The following is a 27,271-nucleotide window of genomic DNA, read 5'->3' as shown; positions in this document are numbered from 1 at the left end:
CATTTTGTGATTTTGATGTCCTATTTTACATTTTTATGCTTATACTTTTACTGTTTATTGTAGTTAAAATTGCTTTTACAACTTTTTAAATTGTCTTTTTATCTGCATACTGGCTTTAGTGTCCTTCAGTCCTTTGAAATATTTGCCTTTCCTATTGGATTTTTCCTTTCCTATAGATTCTTGCTACTTTTCTATTTAAAGAAGACCTTTCAATATTCTCTTAGTGTTGGTTTAATATTGCGGAATTCTTTTAGTTTTTGCTTGTCTGAGAAATTCTTTCTCTCCTTCCATTCTAAGTGATAATCTTGCTAGGTAGAGTATCCTAGGTTGCAGGATTTTCCCTTTCAGGATTTTGAATATATCTTGCCACTCCCTTCTGGCCTGCAAAGTTTCTGCAGAGACATAAGCTGATAGTCTTATGGGGATTCCCTTATAAATGACTGTTTTTTTTTTCTCTTGCTGCCTTTATTATTATTTTTTAAACATCTTCCTTGGGTATAATTGCTTTACAATGTTCTGTTAGCTTCTGCTGTATAACAAAGTGAATCAGCTATATGTATACCTATATCCCCATATCCTCTCCCTCTTGTGCCTCCCTCCCACCCTCCCTATCCCACCCCTCTAGGTGATCACAAAGCACTGAGCTGATCTCCCTGTGCTATGTATCTTGCTGCCTTTAGAATCCTCTCTTTATCTTTAACTTTTGTCATTTTAATTATGATATGTCTTGGGGTGGGTCTGTTTGTGTTCATCTTGTCTGGAACCCTGTGTGCTTCCTTGTACCTGGATATCTGTTTCCTTCTTTAGGTTTAGGAAGTTTTCAGCCATTATTTCTTCAAATACATTTTCGATCCCCCTTTCTCTTTCTTCTCCTTCTGGAATCTCTATTATGTGTATGTTTGGCATGTTTTATATTATCCCATAGCTCTCGTTTGTTGCCTTCATTTTTTTTCTTTTCATTCATCTTTCTGTCTGCTGTTCTGATTGGGTGATTTCCATTATTCAGTCTTCCAGGTCACATATTCATTTTTCTGCATTATTTAGTCTGCTGTTGATTGCATTTAGTTCAGTTTTTATCTCAGCAGTTGAGTTGTCTAATTTTGATTGGCTCCTCTTTATAGTTTCGGGTTCCTTTTTACAGTGATCTGCATTTCTATCCATAGTCTTAATTCCTTTAGCATTTTTACTACCTCCTTTTTGAACTCAGGCTCTGGTAGACTGGAGAGGTCTGTTTCACTGTTTGTCTTTCAGAGGATTTCTCTTGTTCTTTTAACTGGGAGTAGTTCCTGTGCTTTTTCATTTTACTTATTTCTCTTACTCTCTGAATTTAGGAGAAACAGTTACCCCTGTGGTCTCTCTTTTTTTTTTTGCGGTACGCGGGACTCTGACTGTTGTGGCCTCTCCCGTTGCGGAGCACAGGCTCCAGACGCGCAGGCTCAGCGGCCATGGCTCACGGGCCCAGCTGCTTTGCGGCATGTGGGATCTTCCCGGACCGGGGCACGAACCTGCATCCCCTGCATCGGCAGGCGGACTCTCAACCATTGCGCCACCAGGGAAGCCCCCCACTGTGGTCTTGAAGGGCTGTTTTTATGTGGGAGTATCCCTGTGCAGACTGTATGAGTCCAGTATTTTTGGTGCAAGGGCTGTTTTTGGTATGAATGCCTGCTGTGTCTTTCCTCAGAGTGTGCTGGCTATTGTCCCCTTGATAGGGGTGTGTTTGGTGTTGTGACCAGGGCCTGCACTGGGTGTTGAGTGGGGCCTCCTCTTTGCTCTGTGGCTGTCACAGACCTGTTGGGGGCAGACTGTGCTCCCTAGTTGTTGGAGTAGAAGCCCCCAGATTCGTTGCTAAGCTGTAGTGTGAGGTGGGCGGGACTGGAGCACTCCCTCTGGGAAAGGAGCCCCTGCATATTCCTCCCCAGGTGCTGTCAGGCGGGACCTAGGGCTCTGTGACACCACCTGCCACCCGGTGTGCAGGCCCACAAAGAGCACTGCCCCTGACCGCCTCTGCTGTGGCAGCTCCGATAATCTGCTTGGATGTCAGTTCTACCTCCTGTGTATGCATGCTCCCAAAGCCCACCAAAGCTGTGCCCACTGTGAGAGCACCAACAGTAGGCTCAGGGGGCGGCCCCACCTCTGCGTGTGCACACCCTCAAATTCCGCTGCTGTGGAATTACACCGAATAACCTTTACAGTAATTTCATCTAATATCCAACACATTTAAATTTCCCTCGTTGCCTCAAAGAGACAGTTGGCTAGTTTTTTTTGCTTTGTTTTTTCAGTCAGGAACCAATCAGTATTCATAGACTACATTTGAACTTTGTATAATTTCTTTAAAATCTGGAACCGATCTTTTCCTTATGACACTGAAGTTTTGAAGAGTCCAGGCCAGTTGCCTGTTAGAATGTCCCTGAGTCTGAATTTGTTTGTTTCCTTACAGTCTCTTGTAACTTGTTCTCTTAGCTCCTGTTTTACCTGTAAACTGTTAGATTTAGAGGCTAGATTAGCAGCAGCTCAAACATTTTTGGCAAGAATATAAATGATGTTTTCATGTTGCATCACATCAGGAGCACGTAATGTCAGCTCTTCGTGATCAGCGGTGATAAATTTAATCTTTTGAGTTAAGCTGAGTACACCCAGATATCAATTGTAAAGGTAATTTTTTTTCCTTTGCAAATATCATGTGATCTTTGACACTGTGAAAATCCTGTTCTCAAATAACTTTTCACCTGATGTTTTAGCATCCACTGTCAATCTTTGACAAAATTCTTTGTTAAATGATTTGTGGGCAAAAGGTGATTTCTAATTCTGTCATTCCTTCTGTATTTAGCTGCAGCGTGTTCTGTAAAGCAGACTTTTACTTTGGTAAGCCCATTCTTTCACTCTTCTTAGTATCACTGTTGATTCAGGGAATTTTATTTACATAATATTTTATAATCGTTTATAGTTCTTATTCCTGGTGCTCCAACTGTCCCGAACTTGGCCAGTAGGAACCCATTTAAGCTGGCCCACAGGTCTTTTTGACACGCCCCATTAGTCCTTGAGCATTTCCACGCCTTCTGGAACAAGCTGACTCAGGCTCACCTTGTGCTTTCCTCGCACCCGTTTTACTTGGTGGTGAAGTGGCTTTCTATTGTACACATTCCTGCTTAGATGTATCAGTGCTAGCCCCAGCTGCAAAGAGCTTTAAGGTGCACAATTCTGAATTTAACCAGTAGTATAACCTGATTGTCCTTCAAAGTACCTTAAATTCATGGTACTGAAATTTTTGGAGGATTGCCTTAAGAAAATACAAGCCGTTGAATTCAGGAATCTAAAATCGATTTTGTTTTAAGCTCTGTAAAGAAAGTGCTGCATGTAGTATTGTCCCCTTTGGGGGCTCATAGAACCACCAATATTAAAGGTTCTGGAAATACGATAGTCTGTCATGGTTAAGAGCTCATGCGTTAGAGCCAGAGCACCTGGGGGTTACATTCTAGCTATAAAACTTTCTTAGGCAAGTTTCTTTTTCTTTGTGCCTTACTTTTTGTGTCCAAATGGGAATAGGTAAGAGTACCTGCTAAAAAGTCAGTTTTGAAATTTAGAGATGTTAATTTTAAAGCACGTAACCACAGAGTCTGGCACAAAATCGGCACTTAATAAATGTTAGCTGTGGTAAAAACTCAAGGCTTCTGAAGCTCATCCTGTTTACTAGATTGATGAAAACCTTCTCTATGCAGGTTCTAATATCAAATATTGTTGTCACTTCTGAGCGTATCTAACTTTATTTTAAGGAGACCAAGAAGCTCAAATAATCCTATTTTCCTCAGCTACAAGAATAGGAATTTTGTTTTCTATTTAGCACATGGACTGGACTTTCCAGCATATGCTTCTTGAGTATCACTACCTCCTTCGTGGAGACAGCATTAAGCATGTGTCCTCTGGACTCAGATGGCCTGAGCGTGACTCCTGGCCACACCATATCCTTGATGGGACCTGGCGCACATTACTTGGCTGCTCTGTAAAATGAGGGTCACAAAAGTATCTTCCTTCCTAGTGTCACTTTATCAGGATTTAAAGAGTGAAGCCATCTAAGGTATTCGGAAGTGTGACTGACATACTCTGTAAACATTCCATAAAAGTTAGCTGTCATTATCATTCTGATTTTCTCATTATCTAAAACCCTGGTTTTCTGTTTGTTCTGATTAGTCTTTTTTTTTTGGGGGGGGGAGTACTTTTATCAGGTGTGTGTGTGTGTGTGTGTGTGTGTGTGTGTGTGAGTGACAGAACAGAAATGGGTTCTGGCTAACTTAAGCCCAAAGAAACTTTACTGGAAAGTTACAGAGTGGCCCACCATGTAGAAGGAACAGCTGAAGGACCAGTGTCAGAAAGGGGCAGCTAAAGGCCCACGACAGCTCCAGTGATGCAGGTGGCAAGAGGTACATCATGGTTAGTTAATCTAACCATCTCGTGAGAGCACTGCAGCTGGAATAAATGAGCTCCATCCATTTTTCTCAAGCTTCAGTGACAGTCCACTCAAGCTTCAGTGGCCTGCAGGACAACGGGTCTGATTGACCTGCGAGGGCACCAGAGCCCAGCTCTTGCTAAAGGCAGGGCAGCGGTTGTAAGTGGCAGCCTCATCAAGGATGTTCACAGTGACGGTGAGGTCATTCCCCCAAAGGCGGTCAGGATTTGTCACTAGAAAAAAGGGCAAGTGAAGACTAAGTGGTCCCCACATCAACAAATATTCACTACTGTCCTGGTGCATGCATTTTGTGAGCTATCTTAACTTTTTTTTTTTTTTTTTTTTGCGGTACGCGGGCCTCTCACTGCTGTGGCCTCTCCCGTTGCGGAGCGCAGGCTCAGCGGCCATGGCTCACGGGCCCAGCCGCTTCGTGGCATGTGGGATCTTCCTGGACCGGGGCACGAACCCGTGTCCCCTGCATTGGCAGGCGGACTCTCAACCACTGCGCCACCAGGGAAGCCCCTATCTTAACTATTTTTTATCACAAATAAATATAGAAAAACAAGGTCCCAGCATGCAATTATAAAAATGAATATTGACATACAATTCAGGTGACATGGGCTCTAGGCTCAACCCTTTCTCTCTGAGTTCACCACAAGTTTTGGGGTCCTGGTTTCCTTATTCCTAAGGTGATATTATAAGCACTAACCCCTACAGATTGTTCTAGCAGTAAACCCCAAGGTTCCCTGTCTGTCTTTTTTAATGTGGGAACCTATATTACTTTTACACACACACACACACACACACACACACACACACACACGAGTCCAGTTTCCAAACTCAAGTGATGTATGGCATTGTATGCAAACAAAAGTTTAAACAGTTAAGGTTGACTTAGAATACCTCAATTAGTAACTTTCTTTTTCAACTTATATTAGGTCAAGAAAGGTAAAATGTATGTTTGGAGGGAAGCTGAAATTCCACAGATATTGACATTTATAAAGAGATAGTGATGTTAGCATTGTATAAATGAAAGTAATTTCAATTTAAATGGAATTCATCATAAATGGCTTTCCATTTCCTCAGTTATTTTATTTCTTCTGTGAGTAGGGAACTATAGAATATTTCTTATAACCTACCAGAAAGGATATTTTTTAAAATATTTGTTCTAAGCCCATCAGTGAAGAACTGATTTGGATGTCTCTAAAAATATAGCTGTTTTTTTCCATTGTGGTTGTCTTTAAACAATATTTACCTTTTTAAAAGTATTAACCTAAATTAGATTACCAATTAATAATCAGATGTTCCTTTATTACTATAATTACATATAAACTTGCTTTGTAGTAGGGCTCTGTACTGAGTAAACAGATAGTTTAATTTGCAATCCGTTCAAAATGTGTGAGGTTAATTACATGTCTCATCCTTGAAAATATTGAGCCATAATGCTGATTGCTTATTTATGCTATTAATAAGAGACACCACATAGTGACTGTACTTGAGTAAAGGACAGAATATAAAACAGGGCTATTAGCCGAAAGAATGTCACATGTAGACAGAATTTCTAAGAAAACCTTGAATTTCTAATAAAAACCTGAGAAATTCTGATACTAACATGCAAAGTGATTTTATGTTTATCTTTCAAAAGTCATACGTATATATTTTAAGAGATTGAGATACACGGAGAATACTTAGGTCGTCAGACTATCTACCAACCACAGGCCTAGACCATGGTGCCTTCTTCAACAGCAATCTTTCGTCATTGAAAACATTTGAGTACAGGAGTGGTTAAGTATCTCTCAATTGTTTTGAGAAGAAATCAGAATAATTTCCTGGAAGAATGATGATGGTGATGATTATTATAACAATCAGTACTTACTGAGTATGCCAGACACCCTCTCATTCTTCTATGTATATGAGCTCCTTCCAACCTTATATATTCCTAGGAGCCAGGGACTCCTGGTATCCCCATTTCGTAGACGGGGAAACTGGGTGTAAGTGACTTGTCCAAGGTTGCACAGCTAATGAGATCAGAATGGGATTCAAAATGGAGTCTGGTTCCACAGTCCATGCTCTAAACCAGCGGTCCCCAACCTTTTTGGCACCAGGGACCAGTTTCATGGAAGACATTTTTTCCACGGGGTGGGCTGGGGGGGGATGGGGGGGTGATGGTTCAGGAGGTGATGCGAGCAATGGGGAGCGGCAGATAAAGCTTCACTCGCTCACCTCCTGCTTTGTCTCCCGGTTCCTAACAGGCTTCAGGCCGGTAATGGTCCACGGCCCGGGGGTTGGGGACCCCTGCTCTAAACGACTCTGCTATATTGTGTCTGTAAGAAAATAAGAAGATAAAACATGTAGGATTTAATCTCATTGTCAGCTGTGTCTGATGCAACATTTGAAACTATTTTCAAAGTTTCATTATTAAAGGTTATTTTTTGGCTGCTTACTCACCAGATAGACCTGGTTGACTGAACTTTCCCATGTGTTCTTTTGAAAGGTATTGATAGGTTTTGTTTTTGTTTTTTTTTTTGCGGTACGCGGGCCTCCCACTGTTGTGGCCTCTCCCGTTGCGGAGCACAGGCTCCGGACACGCAGGCTCAGTGGCCATGGCCCACGGGCCCAGCCGCTCCGTGGCATGTGGGATCTTCCCGGACCGGGGCACGAACCCGTGTCCCCTGCATCGGCAGGCGGACTCTCAACCACTGTGCCACCAGGGAAGCCCTGATAGGTTTTTAAACTTACACACACAAAAATAGTAGTGGTTACAGATTTGACTTAGTTAAGTAACTTCCTTGGTAACAGAGATGATAGTTCTAGCCCATACTACTCTGCAGTAGCTAACACTATGCCTTATTTATAATATTAATAGATAACTAAATCTATTCTATAACTTTATACATTTGCTGAATTGTCACTAGGGAAATCTGGCTTTCAAATACGACCTATTAAAAGATGCAGAGATGTCCATGAAAGTTGGCCTGATTCTACAGATTGTAAGATTCAAAATCAAATTGAAACTACAGGGAACCTACTAAAAATCACAGTTGTAGAATTATCTTCGTGTAATTGTCATGTGTCACATGTAGAATTTATCACAGTTTGTGTTATACACAAACTGCAATTTAACATTAATATAAATTTAAATTAAGGAGAGGAGCATGGACTTAGAGTATGATGAAACTCTTAACCAGTTCCATGACTTTTACCAAATTACTTCTTAACTCTTTGATCTTTCTTTCCTCATCTCTACAATGGAGATAATGTTTCTTCTTTTAGATTGTAACAGCTACATGAGCCTACACTTATAATATTGACACTTAGGTTAGTTGCTGCATTCATTCTCAAAAAGGGTGTGTTTCCCCTAATCTGCTTCCTGTGTCCTCAAATAAAATGTTTGCTTTTTGCCATCTTTTCAGTGTTTAAAGTTACAGATACATACATTTATGTAGGACACATGCTGTTTAAAAAAAAAATCCCTCATTTAGTTTTATTAAACCATATTAAAATTTATCTTTTAAAATACTTCCTTGGGGAAAAATTTTCTATTAAAAGGAAGAAACAAATTTGTATGAACTTTTCAGCGTGGTGATAACTCGAATTGATTGACTGTAAATTGCATAAATTGCATTTTTTATTTATAATATGTACAGTCTTATTGAAATTTTTAAAGTTGTGATTACCTGAAACATTGCTATTTCAGAGATTATATAGCATTTTGAACTTCAAAGAAAATTGAGTTGATTTTTATGTGCCAAAATATTCCAGAGATATCCAGATATAATCAAATCAGAGAAAGAAATGTTCATTCTACACATACATATTTTTTTTCTAATCCTTCAAATTAAAGCTATCTTAAGATGACCTTGAGATAAATTTTCATCTTCAGTAACATCTTACTATTTCAGGATCTGCATGGGGTTTCGGTGTTCTGACAAGTGTTTTATTTTCCTGTTAATGAGGTACTTGTGAGTCACACCCTGGTTACTGTAGTAATAGATCTTAGATACTGCAGTGTATTGCTCCCTCTCTTAGCTACGCTTAAGTTGTGACTATAGGTTCCTCATTATTTTTCACTCCTTTTAACCGTCGTATCAGTGTGCACCATTTCTAACACTGAGCAACACGTGAGAGATGTTAGGGGTTTGGGTTTGAGCTGAAGTAAAAATAAGTGAAGACCACTACTCTATAGCCTCCAAACGCTTACCCTTTGATTCAGGTGATTCTGTAGTAACCGTGCAGCCTCCTGTGGTAAACATGACTGACTGCTCTTTTTTCTTCCGCTATTTTAAGCAAAGTAAAGCAGCAGTTCGGCTGAAAGAAGACATGAAAAAGATTGTGGCAGTGCCACTAAACGAGCAGAGGAATTCCACCTATACAAAGTTATTTGGAGTCAGTCTCCAAGACCTCCACCAGCAGGGGCTGACTGAGAACGGCGTTCCAGCTATCGTGGAGAGCATAGTGGAGTACTTGACCTTGCATGGTAAGTCCAGTTGTGTTGCAGTTCTGTTGCTTTGTGTGAATTCCTTCATCATGCATTATTAGAATATTCCCTAAAACACCTTAATTAGAATATTGAATTATGGCATAATACACTTTGCCCTTACAAAAGGATGTTAAGGGCATTATGACTGCTTAACATTCTTTTGAAAATATTTAATTCACCTTACCATGGAGAAATCCCTTTAATTATTGAGGTTTCTAGTTTGGAATGATTGCTAGTTTTAAGTGCTAAAATACACTGTTTTAATATTAACCGTGAGTTCTCTTGATTCATTAAATTCCCACTGAGAGTCAATAATTTTTATTGTAACACAATACTTTTTGAGTATCTCTTTCAGCTTGAGGTCAGTCATGAACTTACTGAATGTCTTGATTGCCTTCAAAACTCAGTGAGAATATACCAAAAAAAAAGTATGATATATAACCTAGTATGGTGTTGGGGGGCACATTAACTTTTGGAATGATACAATCAATTGTGTAAAATAATTGCAGAGTGCCACAGTACATTGCACGATAAAAAGATAAATTATATTTCTTAGTTGCTGAGAACTATTGTGTTTTATAGCTTTATAAATTATTTTTTTTAAATAGAACTTAGAAACCTGGATAATTGGAGACAATGAGGCTTATCAAACTAGGGCAGTATCGTGGGAGAACTCCAAACCATATAATAAATATCAATAAACTTCAAGAGATTTGGGAAGAAGGTATTCAGAAGGAAGAGCTTGGAATTTTCATTTTCTGTGTTGAAACAACATTCCTATACTAAAACAAGACTCACTGCAGAGTAGAGTATAACATTTGTGGGCATTTTTAAACGTAAAACTTGAGACCTGGAAGAAGTTCTGTACTTTGCATAGTTTGCTTCCGCCCCTGAATCTTGCTGAGATTCCAAGTCCGTTCCTCCTGCTGAGAAGGTAGCTGCATGGGAAATGCCTGAGAGGCATGGTACCGCCTTTCTTCTGTAGGAACATGTGTCTGCTTGTGACAGGGACTATATGGCAAGACAGTTCAGACCTCAGAAGGTTGTCAGGTGTTTTGTGTTAGTTGAAAAACGGCTATTTTTTCAGGTTACTTGGTATGTAGATGACAAAATGGTATTTTCTTCTGAAAACTGAAGAGCCAGGTTTGCATTCTTAACCCGTAGGCGTTATCTCCTTGTTTTTGGAGGAAGATAGCTGCAGGAGGGTGAGATTCTTAGCGAACAGCTCTGAGTTTGTTCGAATACTTTAAACAGGTTAAATACAAAGGTATTATATGCAGCAGCAGGGCAGGAAGATGGGCCCTTGGCCTAGAAGATCCTGAAGCCAGATGTTGCCGAGTTAGAGCTTTGACAGGGCTCATTTACACACTCAGTATTGAGTAAAACTGTATCCTACTGACTTAGCTACACACGGATCTCTAGGTAATGCATTTAATATCTTAAATAGGGTTGTTCAGTATTACTCATTTGGATGCCAACGTGTGACCACCTAAAGTAATATTTTGGTTTTGGCATCATTAGTATTCTGACCTTTTATGCAACAATGATTGAATAATAGCCTTTTGAGGTTACTCTTATGTAAAATCATTTTCACTTTTAATCTTTTTAAAACTACTGCATATTAATATATTTATGTGGTTCAAAATTCAGAAGGGTATATAGTGAAAAGTCTCTCCCTCCAAACCCTGTCCCCTGACCATTCATTTCCCCTCCCAGAAACAATATTACTAATACTATTTTTTGCTATGTTCTTACAAAGATATTTGAATATATAAGCAGATATGTGTATTTTTCCCTCTTTTAACATAGCACACAGTGTACACCGTTTATGAATCCTCTTAAAAAAAAAACAAAAAACAAAAAACACTTGGGACTTCCCTGGCGGTCCAGGGGTTAAGACTCTGCCATTCTACTTTAGGGGGCATGGGTTTGATCCCTGGTTGGGTAACTAAGATCCCACATGCTGCACAGCACGGCCAAAAAAAATCACTCTACAGTATATTTTGGAGTCTGTTCCATTTTACATAAAGAACTTTCCTCATTTAATTCTTTTTTTCCCCTGCACGCTATTCCACTTTGTTTGTATGTGTCACTGCTCTAACCGGTCACATCCTGATCAGCATTGAATTGTTTCCAGTCTTTTGAAGTCTACAAACAATGATCCAGTGACTGACCTTTAACATGTATCAAGCACTGTGATGTGTCTGCAGACTAACCTTTAGAAGTGGACTGCTGGGTCAAAAGATAATGTGCACTTACAGTCAACCCCAGGAGTTAAAATAAACCAGTTTTTTATAGTCACACCATCAATGTATGAAAATCTGGGAAAAATTTGAATTAGAGATTGCTTTTCTTCTGCCTCTCCTTGGCCTACCCTTAGGTGTACTTTCGTAGGGTGTGTTCAGGTTTTGCAAAACTAAATGTCTTAGTGGGCTCAGTCAGTCATTCTTAACCAGGGATGGGAAATGGTCACTAGTGGAAACTTTTCAGAATACCCATGTGATTGGCAGTACCTCAGATCTACTGAATCAGAACCTTTTTTGAAAATTTATTTATGTATTTATTTTTGGCTGCGTTGGGTCTTCGTTGCTGTGCGCAGGCTTTCTCTAGTTGCGGCGAGCAGGGGCTACTCTTTGTTGCAGTGCGCGGGCTTCTCACTGCGGTGGCTTCTCTTGTCATGGAGCATGGGCTCTAGGCATGTGGGCTCAGTAGTTGTAGCACATAGGCTCAGTAGTTGTGGCTCGTGGGCTCTAGAGCGCTGGCTCAGTAGTTGTGGTGCACGGGCTTAGTTGCTCCGCGGCATGTGGGAATCTTCCCGGACCAGGACTCGAACCCGTGTCCACTGCATTGGCAGGCGGATTCTTAACCAGTGCGCCACCAGGGAAGCCCCTGAATCAGAATCTTGATGGGGCAAACTAGGGTAGGGCACCTGCCCTGTATTTTGACAGGCTATATAGTTAATTACTCCATAGACAACCAGAAGTCCCTTTCTGTATTTGAAACTATTGATATCATGTTAACAAACCAAAGAGCCTGTGTAAGTTTGAGAGCAAGATACTTCAATTAGTTTTATTTAACTGTTAAAGTCAAATATTTGTTGTGGACCTGTGATATAGTAGGCACTCTGTCAGGTATGGGATATGAGGTGATTGGTTGTATAATTAACCATAGGTAGATATTGTGGTCATACTTTGTTGTTTAATGTAAATGTAGGTATATAACAACTCGACATGAGGGAAACCTTTTATTATTATAAAGGAATTTTAGGACAGAAAGCAGTTATAAAGGCCTATATTAAGGCCTGTTCAATAGACTTTGGCCTTTTTTCTTTAAATAAAAAAATACACATTTTTTCCATTCAAGGGAAAATCTTAGAAGTTACGAGGCATATCATCTTTATACTATTTTTTTTTTTTTTTTTTTTTTTTTTGCGGTACACGGGCCTCTCACTGCTGTGGCCCCTCCCGTTGCGGGGCACAGGCTCCGGACGCGCAGGCTCAGTGGCCATGGCTCACAGACCCAGCCACTCTGCAACGTGTGGGATCCTCCTGGACCAGGGCACGAACCCGCGTCCCCTGCATCGGCAGGGGGACTCTCAACCACTGCGCCACCAGGGAAACCCTTTATACTATTTAAAAATAACTAATCTTGGGCCTCCCTGGTGGCGCAGTGGTTAAGAGTCCGCCTGCCGATGCAGGGGATACGGGTTCGTGCCCCGGTCTGGGAGGATCCCATATGCCGCGGAGCGGCTGGGCCCGTGAGCCATGGCCGCTGGGCCTGCGCATCCGGAGCCTGTGCTCCGCAACGGGAGAGGCCACAACAGTGAGAGGCCCGCATACCGCAAAAAGAAAAAAAAAAAATAAATAAAAATAAAAATAACTAATCTTGCTGACAGTGTTACTGGATTCCTTCTACTTTACCATTAAGATGCTGTGGGATATTTAAATAGTGTAGGTTTCGCCACTTACCACTAGATGTCAGAATATGCTTACATATTGTCACATGACTTTCAGGACCAGTGTGCCAATAAGAAAAATTCTGACTTCTGGCATATTTCATTTCTGTTGATGTATTCATACATTCATAGATGTGCTCATCAGACTTTGAAATAAATACTTCAGTTGTACAAGAAAGTAGTTGTCAGTGTTATATATTATTTTTTTGGTATTACTAAACCATTTATAAGTTGCTGTTTCATGATGATTAACCCATATCTCATGAAATCAAGTATGACAGGATCTCAATTGTATGACAGTGACTCCATAAAGCTTTCTAAACATCTCCTCCCTCTAACGTTTCTGTTAGAATCATTTCCTAAAAATTTAGAGTAGGAGAGATTAGAGATTATATAATCTGGTAAACCTCACATGGGTATTGTATATAGTTAAGTTCGTAAGGGACTTTTAAAAGCTATGTGGATTCTTCTTGCCAGAGTGTAATATAGCCATGTCCAGACGTAAATTTCTCCGGATTGAAAAATCACTAAGTATCCTAAGAGTTCTTTGGGGGAGAGATGTTCCTGGGGGAAGAGAGTTGTGCAAATAAATGGCATGAGGGCAGAAAAAATGGTTGAGAAGCGCTGACTTGACGGCTTCCATTTACAGCTTCTCTTTCCTCTAGTAAGGTCCGGGGGGATCAGGAACTTCAAGACCAAAGCCAGTTCTTGGAGATGGGTAGCTATTTTTGAATAACTGGAAGTATATTTATTTGAGGAAAAGGTCAAAAAACCTTGTTGGAAGAGGGAACCTCAGGTCAAAGCTAGAAAAACACTGTGAAATCAGATCCAGGGGCATCTGCTGGTCCAAAAACAGGCTCTGGAGCTGGGTAAGATATAGGACTATGTCGTAAAATTCTATATCTTCAGGATCTGGGCCTTGACCAGGAATGGGATTCTCTTTTATTGGGTGCTATCTGCTTGATGCCAGTATATGTCTCTGAAGTTACAGATGCAGCTTTGTAGAGTAGAGGAAACAGAACTTGAAAGCTTTAAAAACGACTAAGCTGAATCTCTTGATAGTAACCGATATTCCTCAGTATTAAAGGGAATGGCATATCACATTAGTTATCTCTTGCTACAAAACGGATGACCCCAAAACATAGTAGATTAAAGCAGTGTTTATTGTCTCACAGTTTCTGTGTTTCAGGAATCTGAGCACAGCTTAGTTATGTCTTTTGTCTTTAGGGACTCTTTAAGTCTGTAGTCATACCAGGACGTGACTGGGGAAAGGTTCACTTCCAAGCTCATTCATGTGCTTGTTGGCAGGATTCAGATCCTTGCGGGCTGTTGACCTGAGGGTCTCGGTTACTCATTGGCTGTTATCCAGAAACCACCCTCAGTTCCTTGCCACGTGGACCTTTTTATAAGGGAGCTCACAAAGTAGTAGCTGATTCATCACAGTGAGCAAGCACGAAGAGCCAGAGAGAGAGAGAACACAAGGAAACAAAGTAGGCATCACAGTCTTTTATGACCCAATCTCAGAAGTGAGTTTGGAACCTAATCACATTCTCTTGGTTAGAAGCAAGTCACTAGGTCCAGACCGCACTCAAGTGGGGAGAGGATTATACATGATATGGATACCAAGAGGTGGGGATCACTGGGGCCAGTTGAGAAGCTGCCTAGCACACAAACTGACTGGTGTCTCCTCTGATTACATGGTCCCCTGCCCTGACCATACTGGTTGTTAAATATTTTTAATAGCATTTCTGGTTTCACAGATTTTTGTCAAAATTGAAGCTAAAATTCATGTCAATTTTTTTTTTTTTTTTTTTTTTTTGCGGTTCACGGGCCTCTCACTGTTGTGGCCTCTCCCGTTGTGGAGCACAGGCTCCGGATGCACAGGCTCAGCGGCCATGGCTCACGGGCCCAGCCGCTCCGTGGCATGTGGGATCTTCCCAGACTGGGGCACGACCCCGTGTCCCCTGCATTGGCAGGCGGACTCTCAACCACTGCGCCACCAGGCAAGCCCCAATGTCAATTTTTGATACTCATGTTCTTCATAACCAAATAATATGTGTATATGTAGAAGAACATAAACATCTTACCAGACGACAAACTCCGTAAGGATCCTTGTGGTGTTTAAAGTTTTTCTCACGGTTGTTTTTTTTTTTTTTTTTTAGTACCTAACATAGTGCCAGGTACTTATTAAATGTTTGTTGAATTAAAGGGCTCATAAGATGTTTTATCAAATTATAAACTAAAAATGAAATCAGCTTCCTTTTCCTTTAGAAAGAGCAACGCAATTAGGAGAAAAGAGAGGGAAGCCAAGGCTGATCTGAACAAACACCTCCCACCTAAATAAATCTAATAGGCTTCAGTGCTTTAGGTCATTGCTAAAATTCACCATTGGGCTCTCAAAAGGAGAGTGGCGAGTTGAGTCCTTGGGTCACTCTTTTCTTAGAATGTTTCTTACACCTTTAACATCCCTCCGTGGTCTGACTCACTTGCTTTCATGGTGCTCTCTTTGAATCCAGCACGCTGAGCTGGAAATCATTATCCTCTACCTTAAAGCAGCTGCCACCCTTTCCCCTCAGTTCACCTTATCCTTTACAATGCTTTCTCCTGGATTTCTAGTTTTCAAACCTTAAAGTTAGGTTTCAACCCTTCCTCTTCCCTATCTTCTTTTTGTACTAAGTTACCAAATCATCTTGATTCTCTCCTTTTCACTTCCTTCCCACCATAATCTGTCTTACAGTTGACTGTAGTCCCCCTAAGGCAAGCTCTCTGCCTTCTCCCTTCTCTGCTTCTTTGCTAGCTAGGTCTTCCTTAAACCACGATTATGTTGTGTCTCTCCCCTGCCCGCCCCCAACACACGCACATTTAATGCCCCAATGATAAATAATGATAGAGTCTTCACTCTTTCCCTTGACATTCGTGACCCTCTACTTAGCATTTCTTCCATTTTAGTACCCCATCACTCTTTGACCTAAATACTCCATATTTTCATCGGCCTGCCTTTCTTTATACTCTCCTCTCTCTGCTTCTCAGTTCATATATTTGTTTCTTTTTGTCAGGGATAGATCAAGGTTTTGTGGGTCTGTTGCTTAGTCCTTCTGGGGCCCTCTTTAAGAAAAAGAACACAAAATTAAGGGTACAGAATTAGGGACAGAGCAGTGGAAAGGGCCCCAATCATGAGGGGCCCTGAAGATTAAACCGCATCAGCTTCGCGGTACATCAGCCTCAGTCCCCCAGTCTCGCCTGTGCTTTAGCCAAAGATTGTGCACTGGAGCCAATGGCTCCTCCGTGAAGCCTTCTCTGCCGACCCCAGCCAACACTAATAATCACAAATCAATTGGCTAAAGGCAAGGATCTTGTCTTGCGCTACGTTACAGTCTCTGAGTCTTATAATTTGAATTTTTTTTGTGTGTGTGTGGTACGCGGGCCTCTCACTGCTGTGGCCTCTCCCGTTGCAGAGCACAGGCTCCGGACGCGCAGGCTCAGCAGCCATGGCTCACGGGCCCAGCCGCTCCGCGGCACGTGGGATCCTCCCAGACCGGGGCACGAACCCGCGTCCCCTGCATCGGCAGGCGGACGCTCAACCACTGCGCCACCAGGGAAGCCCTATAATTTGAATTTATTAATTACTAAAGAAGTAATAGTTCTTTATCAAATTATTACAAAGGTAATCACATATCGTTAAAATTTTTTACATACATGTTAGTTTTTTCTTAAATAGCTGTTCTCAAAATGCTAAGCTGCTTTCGGAGCCCAGGGTAAGTTTCTGTTATACACTGTAGAAAATTATATGAATGAAATTTCTTTATAGAGTAGTACATGTTCTGTGTTTGTATGTGTCCTAACCTTATTTTTCGACGTCAGCTTTTATAACCGCTTATGATCTTTGTAGTTGGTGTGTAATAGATGGGAAGATGTATTATTCTAAGAAAACATTTTTATAGGACGTGAAAATCTTCCAGTGCTTGATAATTATTCAGAAAATTCTATACTGAGATTTATTTACGTCGCTGTTCTTTAGAGTTTGTACCTGTTTGTGAGAGACCTCTGTTATTTTCTGTGCATGTACTTTGCTGTTCCAGGACTCACCCAGGAAGGCCTTTTTCGGGTGAATGGCAACGTCAGGGTGGTGGAACAGCTTCGATGGAAGTTTGAGAGTGGGGTGCCCGTGGAGCTCGGGAGGGACGGCGACGTCTGTGCGGCGGCCAGCCTGTTAAAGCTCTTCCTGAGGGAGCTGCCGGGGGGCGTGATCACCTCGGCACTGCAGCCTCGGTTCATTCAGCTCTTTCAGGGTCAGTACACTGAATCCTTCTAGGAATTAAAGCAATTTTATTTTTCAGCTAACACTAAGGTTTTAAATATTAAATACTTAAATTCTAAATGTTAAAATAGGATTTTAAATATTTGTGGTCTCTCCATAACCATCATCTTGCTATTTCACTCTGGATCTTCATCTTCTACCCTAAAATAATGCTAAACTGATGATGAAATACCATTATATTAAATGTAATTTCTAAGACTATTGGCATATGAATACTAAATAACATAATATTGAAAAGCCCTGATGCTTTGGGACCAAAGAAATTCTTTTCTGACTAGTTAGTGACTGCCATGGAAGTATTGATACTAAGACTAAGGCATTAAATTCTATGTAGGAAATATTAATTAGTTAAATTGTGTTTGGTTAGTGACCTTTGAGACCGAAAAGTCACTGGTGGGCTTTCCTTTTCTTATAAGCAAGACTGAGTCCTAAAACAGTAGTTGTTTTACATAACTGAGGTTAAAATTGATTTTTAAAATGTTCTTAAACATCTTTTTTTCACTGCAGTACAGTTCATTTGCAATATTATATTAGTTTCAGGTGTGCAACATAGTGATTCAAAATGTTTATATGTTATACTCCATTTAAAGTTATTCTAAAATATTGGCTATATTCCCTGTGCTGTACAATATATCCTTGTAGCTTATTTATTTGATAAATAGTAGTTTGTACCTCTTAATCCTCTAGCCCAACCTATCTTGCCCCGTCCCTCTTCCTTTTCCTTACTGGTAACCACTAGCATGTTCTCTGTATCTGTGAGTCTGTTTCTGTTTTGTTATGTGTATTCATTTGTTTTATTATTTTAGATTTCACATTTAAGTGGTAAGACAGTATTTGTCTTTCTCTGTCTGACTTATTTCACTAAGCATAATACCCTCTAGGTCCATCCATGTTGCTGCCAAGGCAAAATTTCATTCTTACTTTATGGCTGAGTACTATTCCATTGTATATGTGTATATATTAAATATATATACCACATCTTCTAATCCATTCATCTATTGATGGACACTTAGTTTGCTTCCATATTTTGGCTATTGTAAATAATGCCACTGTGAACATTGGGGTGCATATATCTTTTCAAATTAGGGTTTTCATTTTCTTTGGATATATACCCAGGAGTGGAATTGCTGGATCATATGGTAGTTCTGTTTTGAGTTTTTTGAGAACCCTCCATACTGTTTTCCATAGTGGCTGCACCAATTTACATTCCCCCAACACTGTACAAGGGTTCCCTTTTCTCCACATCCTCACCAACATATGTTATTTGTGTTCTTTTTGATAATGGCCATTCTGATAGGTATGAGGTGATAGCTTGTTGTGGTTTTGATTTGCACTTCTCTAATGATTAGTGATGTTGAGTAACTTTTCATATGCCTGTTTGGCCATGTGTATGTCTTTGGAAAAATGTCTATTCAGGTCTGTGGGCCATTTTTTAATTGGTTTGTTTTCTTGATGTTGAATTATATGAGCTATTTATATATTTTGGATATTAATCCCTTATTGGTCATATCTTTTGCAAATATTTTGTCCCACTTAATAGGTTGTCTTTTCATTTTATCAATGGTTTCCTTTGCTGTGCTGAAGCTTTTAAGTTTAATTAGGTCCCAGTTGTTTATTTTTGCGTTTGTTTCCTTTGCTTTAGGAGACAGATCAAAACAGTACTGCTGCAATTTATGTTCGTGTTTTCTTCTAGGAGTTTTATGGTTTTGGTCTTACATTTAGGTCTTTAATCAGTTTGAGTTTATTTTTTATATGGTGTGAGAAAATGGTCTAATTTCATTCTTTTACATATAACTGTCTAGTTTTCCCAGCACCACTTCTTTTTTTTTTTTTTTTTTCCTTGTGGTACACGGGCCTCTCACTGCTGTGGCCTCTCCCACTGTGGAGCACAGGCTCCGGACGCACAGGCCCAGCGGCCATGGCCCACGGGCCCAGCCGCTCCACGGCATGTGGGATCCTCCCGGACCGGGGCACAAACCCATGTCCCCTGCATCGGCAGGCGGACTCCCAACCACTGCGCCACCAGGGAAGCCCCCAGCACCACTTCTTGAAGAAACTGTCCTTTCCCCATTATACTGTCCTTTCCCCTTGCCTCTTTTGTCATATTAATTGATAATAAGTGTGTGGGTTTGTTTCTGGGCTCTCTATTCTGTTCCATTGATCTGTATGTCTGTTTTTGTGCCAGTACTGTACTATTTTGATGACTATAGCTTTATAGTATAGTCTGACATCAGGGAGTGTGATACCTCCAACTCTGTTCTTCTTTCTCAAGATTGCTTTGGCTATTCAGGATATTTTGTGTTTCCATACAATTTAGAAGTCTTCTAGTTCTGTGAAAACACCCATTGGTATTTTGATAGGGATTGCTTTGAATCTTTAGATTGCTTTGGGTAGTATAGTCATTTTAACAATATTAATTCTTCCAATCCATGAACACTGTATATATATATATATATATATATATTTTTTTTTTTTTTTTGCGGTACATGGGCCTCTCACTGTTGTGGTCTCTCCCGTTGCGGAGCACAGGCTCTGGACACACAGGCTCAGCGGCCATGGCTCACGGGCCCAGCCGCTCCGCAGCACGTGGGATCTTCCCGGACCGGGGCACGAACCCGTGTCCCCTGCATCGGCAGGCGGACTCCCAACCACTGCACCACCAGGGAAACCCTGTATATCTTTTTATCTGTTTGTGTCATCTTTAATTTCTTTCATCAGTGTCTTACAGTTTTCCAAGTACAGGTCTTCTAACTCCTTAGTTAGATTTAGTCCTAGATATTTTATTTTTTTTGATGCATTGGTAAATGGGGCTGTTAACTTCTCTTTCTGATTGTTGTTAGTGTACAGAAATGCAACAGATTTCTGTATATTAATTTTGTGTCCTGAAACTTTACCAAATTCGTTGATGAGCTCTAGTAGTTTTTGGTGGCATCTTTAGGTTTTTCTGTGTATAGTATCAGGTCATCTGCAAATAGTGACAGCTTTACTTCTTCCTTTCCAATTTGGATTCTTTTTATTTCTTTTTCTTGACTGATTGCTGTGACTAGGACTTCCAATACTGTGCTGAATAAAAGTTGTAAAAGTGTGCATCCTTGTCCTGTTCCTGATCTTAGAGGAGATGCTTTCAGCTTTTCACTGAGTGTGATGTTAGTTATGGGCTTTTTGTATACAGTCTTCATTATGTTGAGATTCATTTCCTCTATACCCACTTCGTGGAGAATTTCTATCATGAATGGATGTTGAATTTTGTCAAAAGGTTTTTCTGCATCTATTGAGATGATCATATGATTTTTATTCAATTTGTTAATGTGGTGTATCACATTGATTGTATTATAAAGTGGTTTTAAATGAAGAATCTTCATTTTTAAAGGTACTAATTTTAGACATAATCATTATTGAGTTCTCCCTCCTAAATACAGGAAGAAAAATGATTTAGCTTTGAAAAGCCATTTCTTTCCCTGTTTTTGCCAAGTTAGGGTGAAAATGGGAAAATGTATTTATAAGAGTGTTAGATACCAGATTAAGAAGGATGTTACTTAAAGCCACATTCCTTTAAAGCAGTGATATAACTATTCACATGTAGTATGCTAAAGGATGAGTAAGTGAGAAGGCCATGTTGTATTCTATTGAAAAACAGGAATAAAATATGAAAGCAAAAATTGCAGAACTATTTGTCTGTTATGGTTTTCTTCTGTGCTTTTAAGTTTTTTTTATCAGTAAGTTACATTTTAAAGTAATTGCTACAAAAGCAAGTTGAAGATTTACAATATTGTGTGCCTATTACAAAATATTTAATATTACAAAGAATCTTTGTTACTCTTAATATTACATCTTATAATTTATAATACTATAATTATATATTATTATAACTTATAATACTATAATCATATTATCTTATTGTACTACTACTACTTGTGAATACTTGTGAATTTTAAAAGTGTATCAAATTTCCTAGAATAGCTTTCATTTGGTAATGAGAATGCACTCTTTTATTTTTTTTGTTAATTTTTACATTATAGTAATGTGTTATAATTCAGGTTTTCTTTGTAAATTATCATTCATGACATGTTTTCTTGGTGGCTAAAAAAGTTGATATGCATCAGAAAAAGTAAGGGATATCATTCTAATAGAAGTAAGACTGCTTATTTAGTCATCCTTGGGGGTTGTGTGATTGTGCACAAATAACAAATTCTGAATGGGGCAGGAAAACTAATTTTTGCTTTATTGGTAGTATTCTCTCATTCCTTGAAAACCTCAGAGGTTAGATCTGAGAAGTTCAATAAAGGAAGTACTAATGAAGTACTTACAAGTTAGGTAAGCTGCTAAGTAGAGGGAATAAAGTATGTCTTAGGTGCCAGACAGTATAGCCTTTATAAAATAAAATTCTCTCTTTAATAGTCCAGGTAGAAAATATGCAAGTAGGGCTCCTGTGCTTCTGCTGGTTCACCCTGTGCACAGTACTCTCACAGTAGAGGGTACCCACTGCAACTGGTCACTCCAAAGCCAGAGGTTGAAGGCTCTTTGCAGACTCACTAAGCAGATATTACACTTGGCCTGTTATAATATTCTCATCTCTTTTCTGTTAGACAATAATATATAATAAAATTTTTTGATACAATTTCCCTAGTAAATACTACACTCTTTTAATATTTCAATCCTTATGACACCAGATTAAATAGTTTTTTTGATAGTCTATCACAAATCAATGCCAGATTTCTTTTTTTTTTTTAAATGTTGTGGGCCTTCAAATTGTATCCTGTATAAAGAGCAAGCTATTTGTAATTGAATATAACTTAAAATTTTTCAGCTCAAGCTCATCTCTTCCATACTTTAGAGGATGGAATTCTGGAGCCCCAACTTAATATATTTTTAGACATTTAAGCTAAACCACAAGTGCCACCAAGCACAGCATGGCTGCCGCCTGTGACCATACCCATGCTCTAGATCACCCTTTGATCTTATAGATCAACAGTGGCCCCCTGTGTGCATGGACATTTAGATTCTTTCCTTTTTATAAAAAATTATCAGCTTTAGATAATTATCAACCTTAGACTTTGTCTAGTATCTAAAGATCTGAGACTGTATATATTTTTAGTTAGCAAACCAATATATCTGCATACCACATGTTATCAAAAAGTTCTATATAAAGTTGATTTCTGCCAGAGCCTTTTGCTTCTGTCAGATGCCTGCTTTAGACAATTCATCGTTAAGAGAGAGACTCTAAAGGATCTTCAGTGATTATCCTTTTCTGTTGTCATGTTAAACCTATCTCTGATTGTACCAACTTGCCTTCCTTAATTTAGGTTTCCAGTATAATTGTCTCAGTGTGGCTATATTCCATGACTTCTGATATTTTATCCTTACCTTGGTGGGCCAGTAACATATCTATTTTTTATTTTAATAATTTCAGATGTGTTTGGGGAGTAAATATGAATGGCAAGCAATAAAATGATTTTAGGATAGGATTCATTTAATTTAGAATGAACTAGAAATCCCTTTACAGTATTTGAATGCTCTTTATTGAAAAATCTTCTATAATGTAAACACAAATATTTCTGCCTCATCATGGAATATTCTTGTTGTTGTTTGACTTGGATCAATCCATCAATATTTATTTAATACCATCTACTTATACACTGGATGGTCCCAAGAAATAAAAGATTAAACTTCTTGACTTCAAGGAGTGTGCTATTTAATTGAGGAGGTAAAATGTATGTTGTACACCTTCTGTAGTCCTTCAGGTGAGCAAGTGCATTCAGCTGGTGTTCACAAGGAGAGGAGGAAGCCAGTCTGGATTATGGTAATCAGAGAATGCTTGGTGAAAAAAGTAAAACTGGGGTATCTAATATTAATCTCAATGGAGAGGAAATTCTTCTCGGTGAGGAAAGGGCATGAGTAAAGACACTGTCAGCGTAAGACAGGAATGTCTGACAGAGTTGTCCATAGCTAAAGGAAATTTGCCAAATATATAATTTAAAAAGTAGGTTGAGACTAGGTGGTAGAGGGTCTTGAACGTTAGGCTAAAGGAACTAATATTTATCTGTAAGTAGTAAATACTTGAAGAAAGAAGCCATATGATGGAAGCAGTATTTCAGGCTGTGCTATGTAAGATGGTTGGATGAGGAGAGGCTGGGTGCAGGGGGACTATCTAGAATACTGGCAGAAATCTTGGTCCTAACGACCTGTATCTGATAAGTAATAGGCAATGGAATATTTTTTTAAAATCTGGGGTATATATACATAATGTAAAATTGATCGTTTTAACCATTTTAAAGTGTACAACTCAATGACATTAAGTACATTCCCAATGTTGTACAGCTATCACCACTACCCATTACCAGAACTTTCTCATCATCCCAAACAGAAACTGCTAATAGAATTTTAAAGGAAGGTTACCAGAGACAGAGATAATAGAGAGAAAACATGAGCAGAAACATGATAGCTGATAATTAGAGGGTGAGCATAAGAAAGGAGTCAAAGATAACCCTAAGTGTTGAGTTTAGGTGACTTGAAAAACTGTGGAACGAGTAACGTGGTGGCCTGACTCTGGTGGCCATAACTTTGGTGAAGCCCACAGAAATGGGACCTGGGAAGGCCACAGCAGCAGAGGGCGTTTATTAAACTTTTATGAATGGAAATAATTAAATTAGGAAGGAAATTTCTGAGGCCAGGTTGACATAGCACTGGGGAGAGCTCCCTGCCAACTCCTGTGCTTTGACAAGGCTTGAAGCAACTAACGTTGTTTTGTCTTCAGTAATTCAAATCTTTTCTATCTGTACCTAGGGTGGGTCTTAACATTTTATTAAATGCTTCAGCCTGTTAGACTTGATCTTTTGTCCTGAAATGAAGAAGCCCAGTCTTCAACTTTCTAGGAACCTTCTGTGACTGACTAATGCTCCTTCTCTACCTTCAGGTGAATTTGGGACTTAGCCCAAAGGCTCAGATGCTATTACCTTCAGGTGAATTTGGGACTTAGCCCAAAGGCTCAGATGCTTGGTAGGATCTGATGATCTCTTTGTGGGGACTTTATTGTCTGTCTCCTATCTCAGAGGTCCAGCTGTTGTTCTTGAAGAAAGAGGAGAGATCCTGATGTGGCATCTTGGTAATTGGTCTACTAATAACAATAATGGAAGTCAAGAAGGGAAGATTATGGGGCCATGATGAGGAGCTCATTTTAAATGAATAAAATGAACAGCAGTGCTTGGGAGAGGGGTAGCAAGGCTGAAGATGTGAACTTTATAGTCATCTTTGTAGACTTCATCGTGTTCATACTTAGAATCCTGAGCATCACTTATGTGTGGACAACATTGTAGCTGTAAACTGATGAGAGCAAGGGGATTTTATATACCTTTCATCATGATTTAAGTACCTTTTCTGTGCCAAGATTTTGGCTAGAGGCTTTACATATGTGTGCCTTCCAAACTCCATTACAGCTACTCTTACAACTATTTCATAGGTAAGAAAAGTGAAGTTTGGAGAGGGTAAGTTACTTACCAAAGAGCAAGCAGCTAGAACGTGCAGAGCTAGGATCTGCCTCACTCCGAAGTCCAAGCTTTTTCCATCATACTGTGCCTATAAGTCAGCTCAGACTGCCATAAAAGAATACCACAGACTGGGAGACTTAACCAACAGAAATGTATTTTCTCACAGTTCTGGAGACTGGAAGTCCAACATCAAGGTGCTGGCCAGGGTAGTTTTTGGAGCTCTCCTGAGCTTGCAAGTGGTGCCTTCTCACTGCAGCCTCCCATGGCCTTTCCTGTGTGTGTGCTCTCCTGCCTCTTTCCCTTCTTGTAAGGCCATCAGTTCTTTTGGATTAGAGCCTCAGTTTTATGACCTCACGCAACCTTAATTACCTTTGTAAAAGCCCCGCCTCTACATACAGTCACGTTGGGGGTTAGAGCTTCAGCCTGTGAATTTTGTAGGGATGAAATTCAGTCCATAACACTACTTTTAAAAACTTATCACAGTTTGGTATATGTATGATTAAAAATTAATTAGTAAAATGCCTACAGTGGATGCTAACTAGGTGGTCTCTGGAATAGAAAGCATGACTACAGAATTGATGTTTTTTTCTTGGAAATCTTTAAAGATGACTAGCAGAGCTAGGAGTAAGGAATGAGTTTAAAACAAATGATAGGGGCTTCCCTGGTGGCACAGTGGTTGAGAGTCCGCCTGCCGATGCAGGGGACACAGGTTCGTGCCGCGGTCCGGGAGGATCCCACATGCCGCGGAGCGGCTGAGCCCATGAGCCATGACTGCTGAGCCGGCGCGTCCGGAGCCTGTGCTCCGCAACGGGAGAGGCCACAACAGTGAGAGGCCCGCGTACCGCAAAAAACAAAAACAAAAACAAATGATAAGCTGTGGGAAAAAATGTTACTGAGGTGTGTTTTCATTTTTTGTACAGATAATTTTCTGTATTTTTGTTTGTATTTTAATATTGATTCTCTTTAAGAATTTATTCCTTTTGGTGATAATAGGTGCTAGTGACTCCTCACTGCATAATACCTAGAAGATATTTTATTTATATAACCTCTTTTGATCCCAGCATCAACTCTAATGAGGTACAGATAGGATAACCTTCATTTTGAAGAAAGAAATTACAGCATATGGCTTAGAGCCTAGGCTCTGGGTCCATTCTGACTAGTTACAAATCTGTTTGCCCACTGCCCGCTGCATTGGTATGGACAGGCTACTTAACTTTTCTGTGCCTTAGTATATTAGGTATCTATTGTTACATAACAATTTTCTTAAAACTACTCTGAACATGTATTTTCTGTCATAGTTTCTGTGGGCTAGGAATTCAGGTGTGGTTTAGTTAGGCAGCACTGGTTCAGAGTCTGTCAGGGAGTTGCTTTCAAGAGTTGTCAAAGGGCTGCAATTATCTGAAGGCTTGACTGGGGCTGGGAGATCTGCTTCTAGGGTGGTTCATTCACATGGCTGGCAATTTAGAGCTGGCTCTTGGTGAGAAGCCTCAGTTCCTTTCTCTATGGGCCTCTCCTGATGGCTGCTTCTTGAGTGTTCTCATAACATGTTGCTGGCTTCCCCCAGAGTGAGCACATCAAGAGAGATGGAGGCTATCTTTTCAATGACCTAGCCCCAGAAGTCAAATAGCATCATTTGTCCCACATTCTATTCATTAGGAGCAAGTCCTTAATCTGGCCCATATTCAAGAGGAGAGGAATTAGGCACCATCTTTTGAAGGATGAAGTGTCAGACTTTGTGGACATTGTGAAGCCACCACACTTAGTTTCCCTAACTGTTGTAGTAGTTTGTTCATAGTAGTGTTTACTTCCTGAGTTTGTTGTGGATACTGAGTTTATCCATTAAAGCACTTAAAACAGTGTCAGTCATATATGTTTAATAAATGTTAAGTTAGTGCTTCTCAACTGTGGAAGCCCAGAAGAATTATCTGGGAAGATTTGAAAAGTCCCAGAGATCATTACATGCTACGCCAATTAAATCATCATCTCTAGAGATGAGACACAGGCATCCATAGTTCTAATGTAGTCTTCCTTCCCTGTGCTTATGTCCCAATTTATCCTCAACCCTTGCTTCCACCCCTTGGTTTCTTAGTTATATGAAGACAAACCATTTAGTGTGATTTCCCTCAAGTTTTCCACTTTTAACCTTAAAATTGATTTCTTTATCCTTTCTGTATCCTAACTTCCCTGTCTCTTAAAAAAAAAAATACAGAAGAATAAGTGCACCTACCTGCCTAATGATTAAGGAGGAGGAAGTAAAGGGACAAAATGAGTTCCAGTTTGGAGTGAAATGAAGATTTCAAAATTCTTGCCCAAGTTAATTGAAACTACTTGAACTTTTGATTGTTGGTTGAGCTGGTAAATCACACAATATGGACCATATCTTCCAGAAATTCATTTGGGAATGTTTTTGGAATGGCTACCAGTTATCAATTTTTATTTTAAACAATATTTTATATAATTTTAATGAAAGCATAAGCCTGCAAATATGGCCTGTTATATATAGTACAGGACTTTTTTTTTTTTTTTTTTCTTTTGCAGTACGCGGGCCTCTCACTGTTGTGGCCTCTTCCGTTGCGGAGCACAGGCTCCGGAT

The 27,271-nt window shown here is 39.8% G+C and overlaps 1 protein-coding gene across 7 annotated transcripts in view; it reads left to right on the top strand.

Annotated features, from left to right (window-relative positions):
* FAM13A (family with sequence similarity 13 member A) overlaps positions 1–27,271 on the top strand; it is a 332,218-nt gene that overhangs the window by 19,308 nt on the left and 285,639 nt on the right. For 6 of the 7 annotated variants that reach the window (XR_009533983.1, XR_009533982.1, XM_060115122.1 and 3 more), the window contains exons 2-3: positions 8,729–8,918; positions 16,956–17,165. Coding sequence is in view for 5 of the 7 variants with exons in the window: in XM_060115122.1 (XP_059971105.1) it covers positions 8,729–8,918; positions 16,956–17,165 (400 nt within the window). In the remaining 2 variants the exon portion in view is untranslated. The remainder of the gene's footprint in view (positions 1–8,728; positions 8,919–16,955; positions 17,166–27,271) is intronic. The other variant, XM_060115146.1, reaches the window with a different exon arrangement.

Source organism: Mesoplodon densirostris, chromosome 1 (genome assembly GCF_025265405.1).
Source record: "Mesoplodon densirostris isolate mMesDen1 chromosome 1, mMesDen1 primary haplotype, whole genome shotgun sequence".
Lineage (NCBI taxonomy): Eukaryota > Metazoa > Chordata > Mammalia > Artiodactyla > Ziphiidae > Mesoplodon > Mesoplodon densirostris.
The sequence above is the reverse complement of the archived record's forward strand: the minus strand, read 5'-3'. Positions and strand labels throughout refer to the sequence as shown.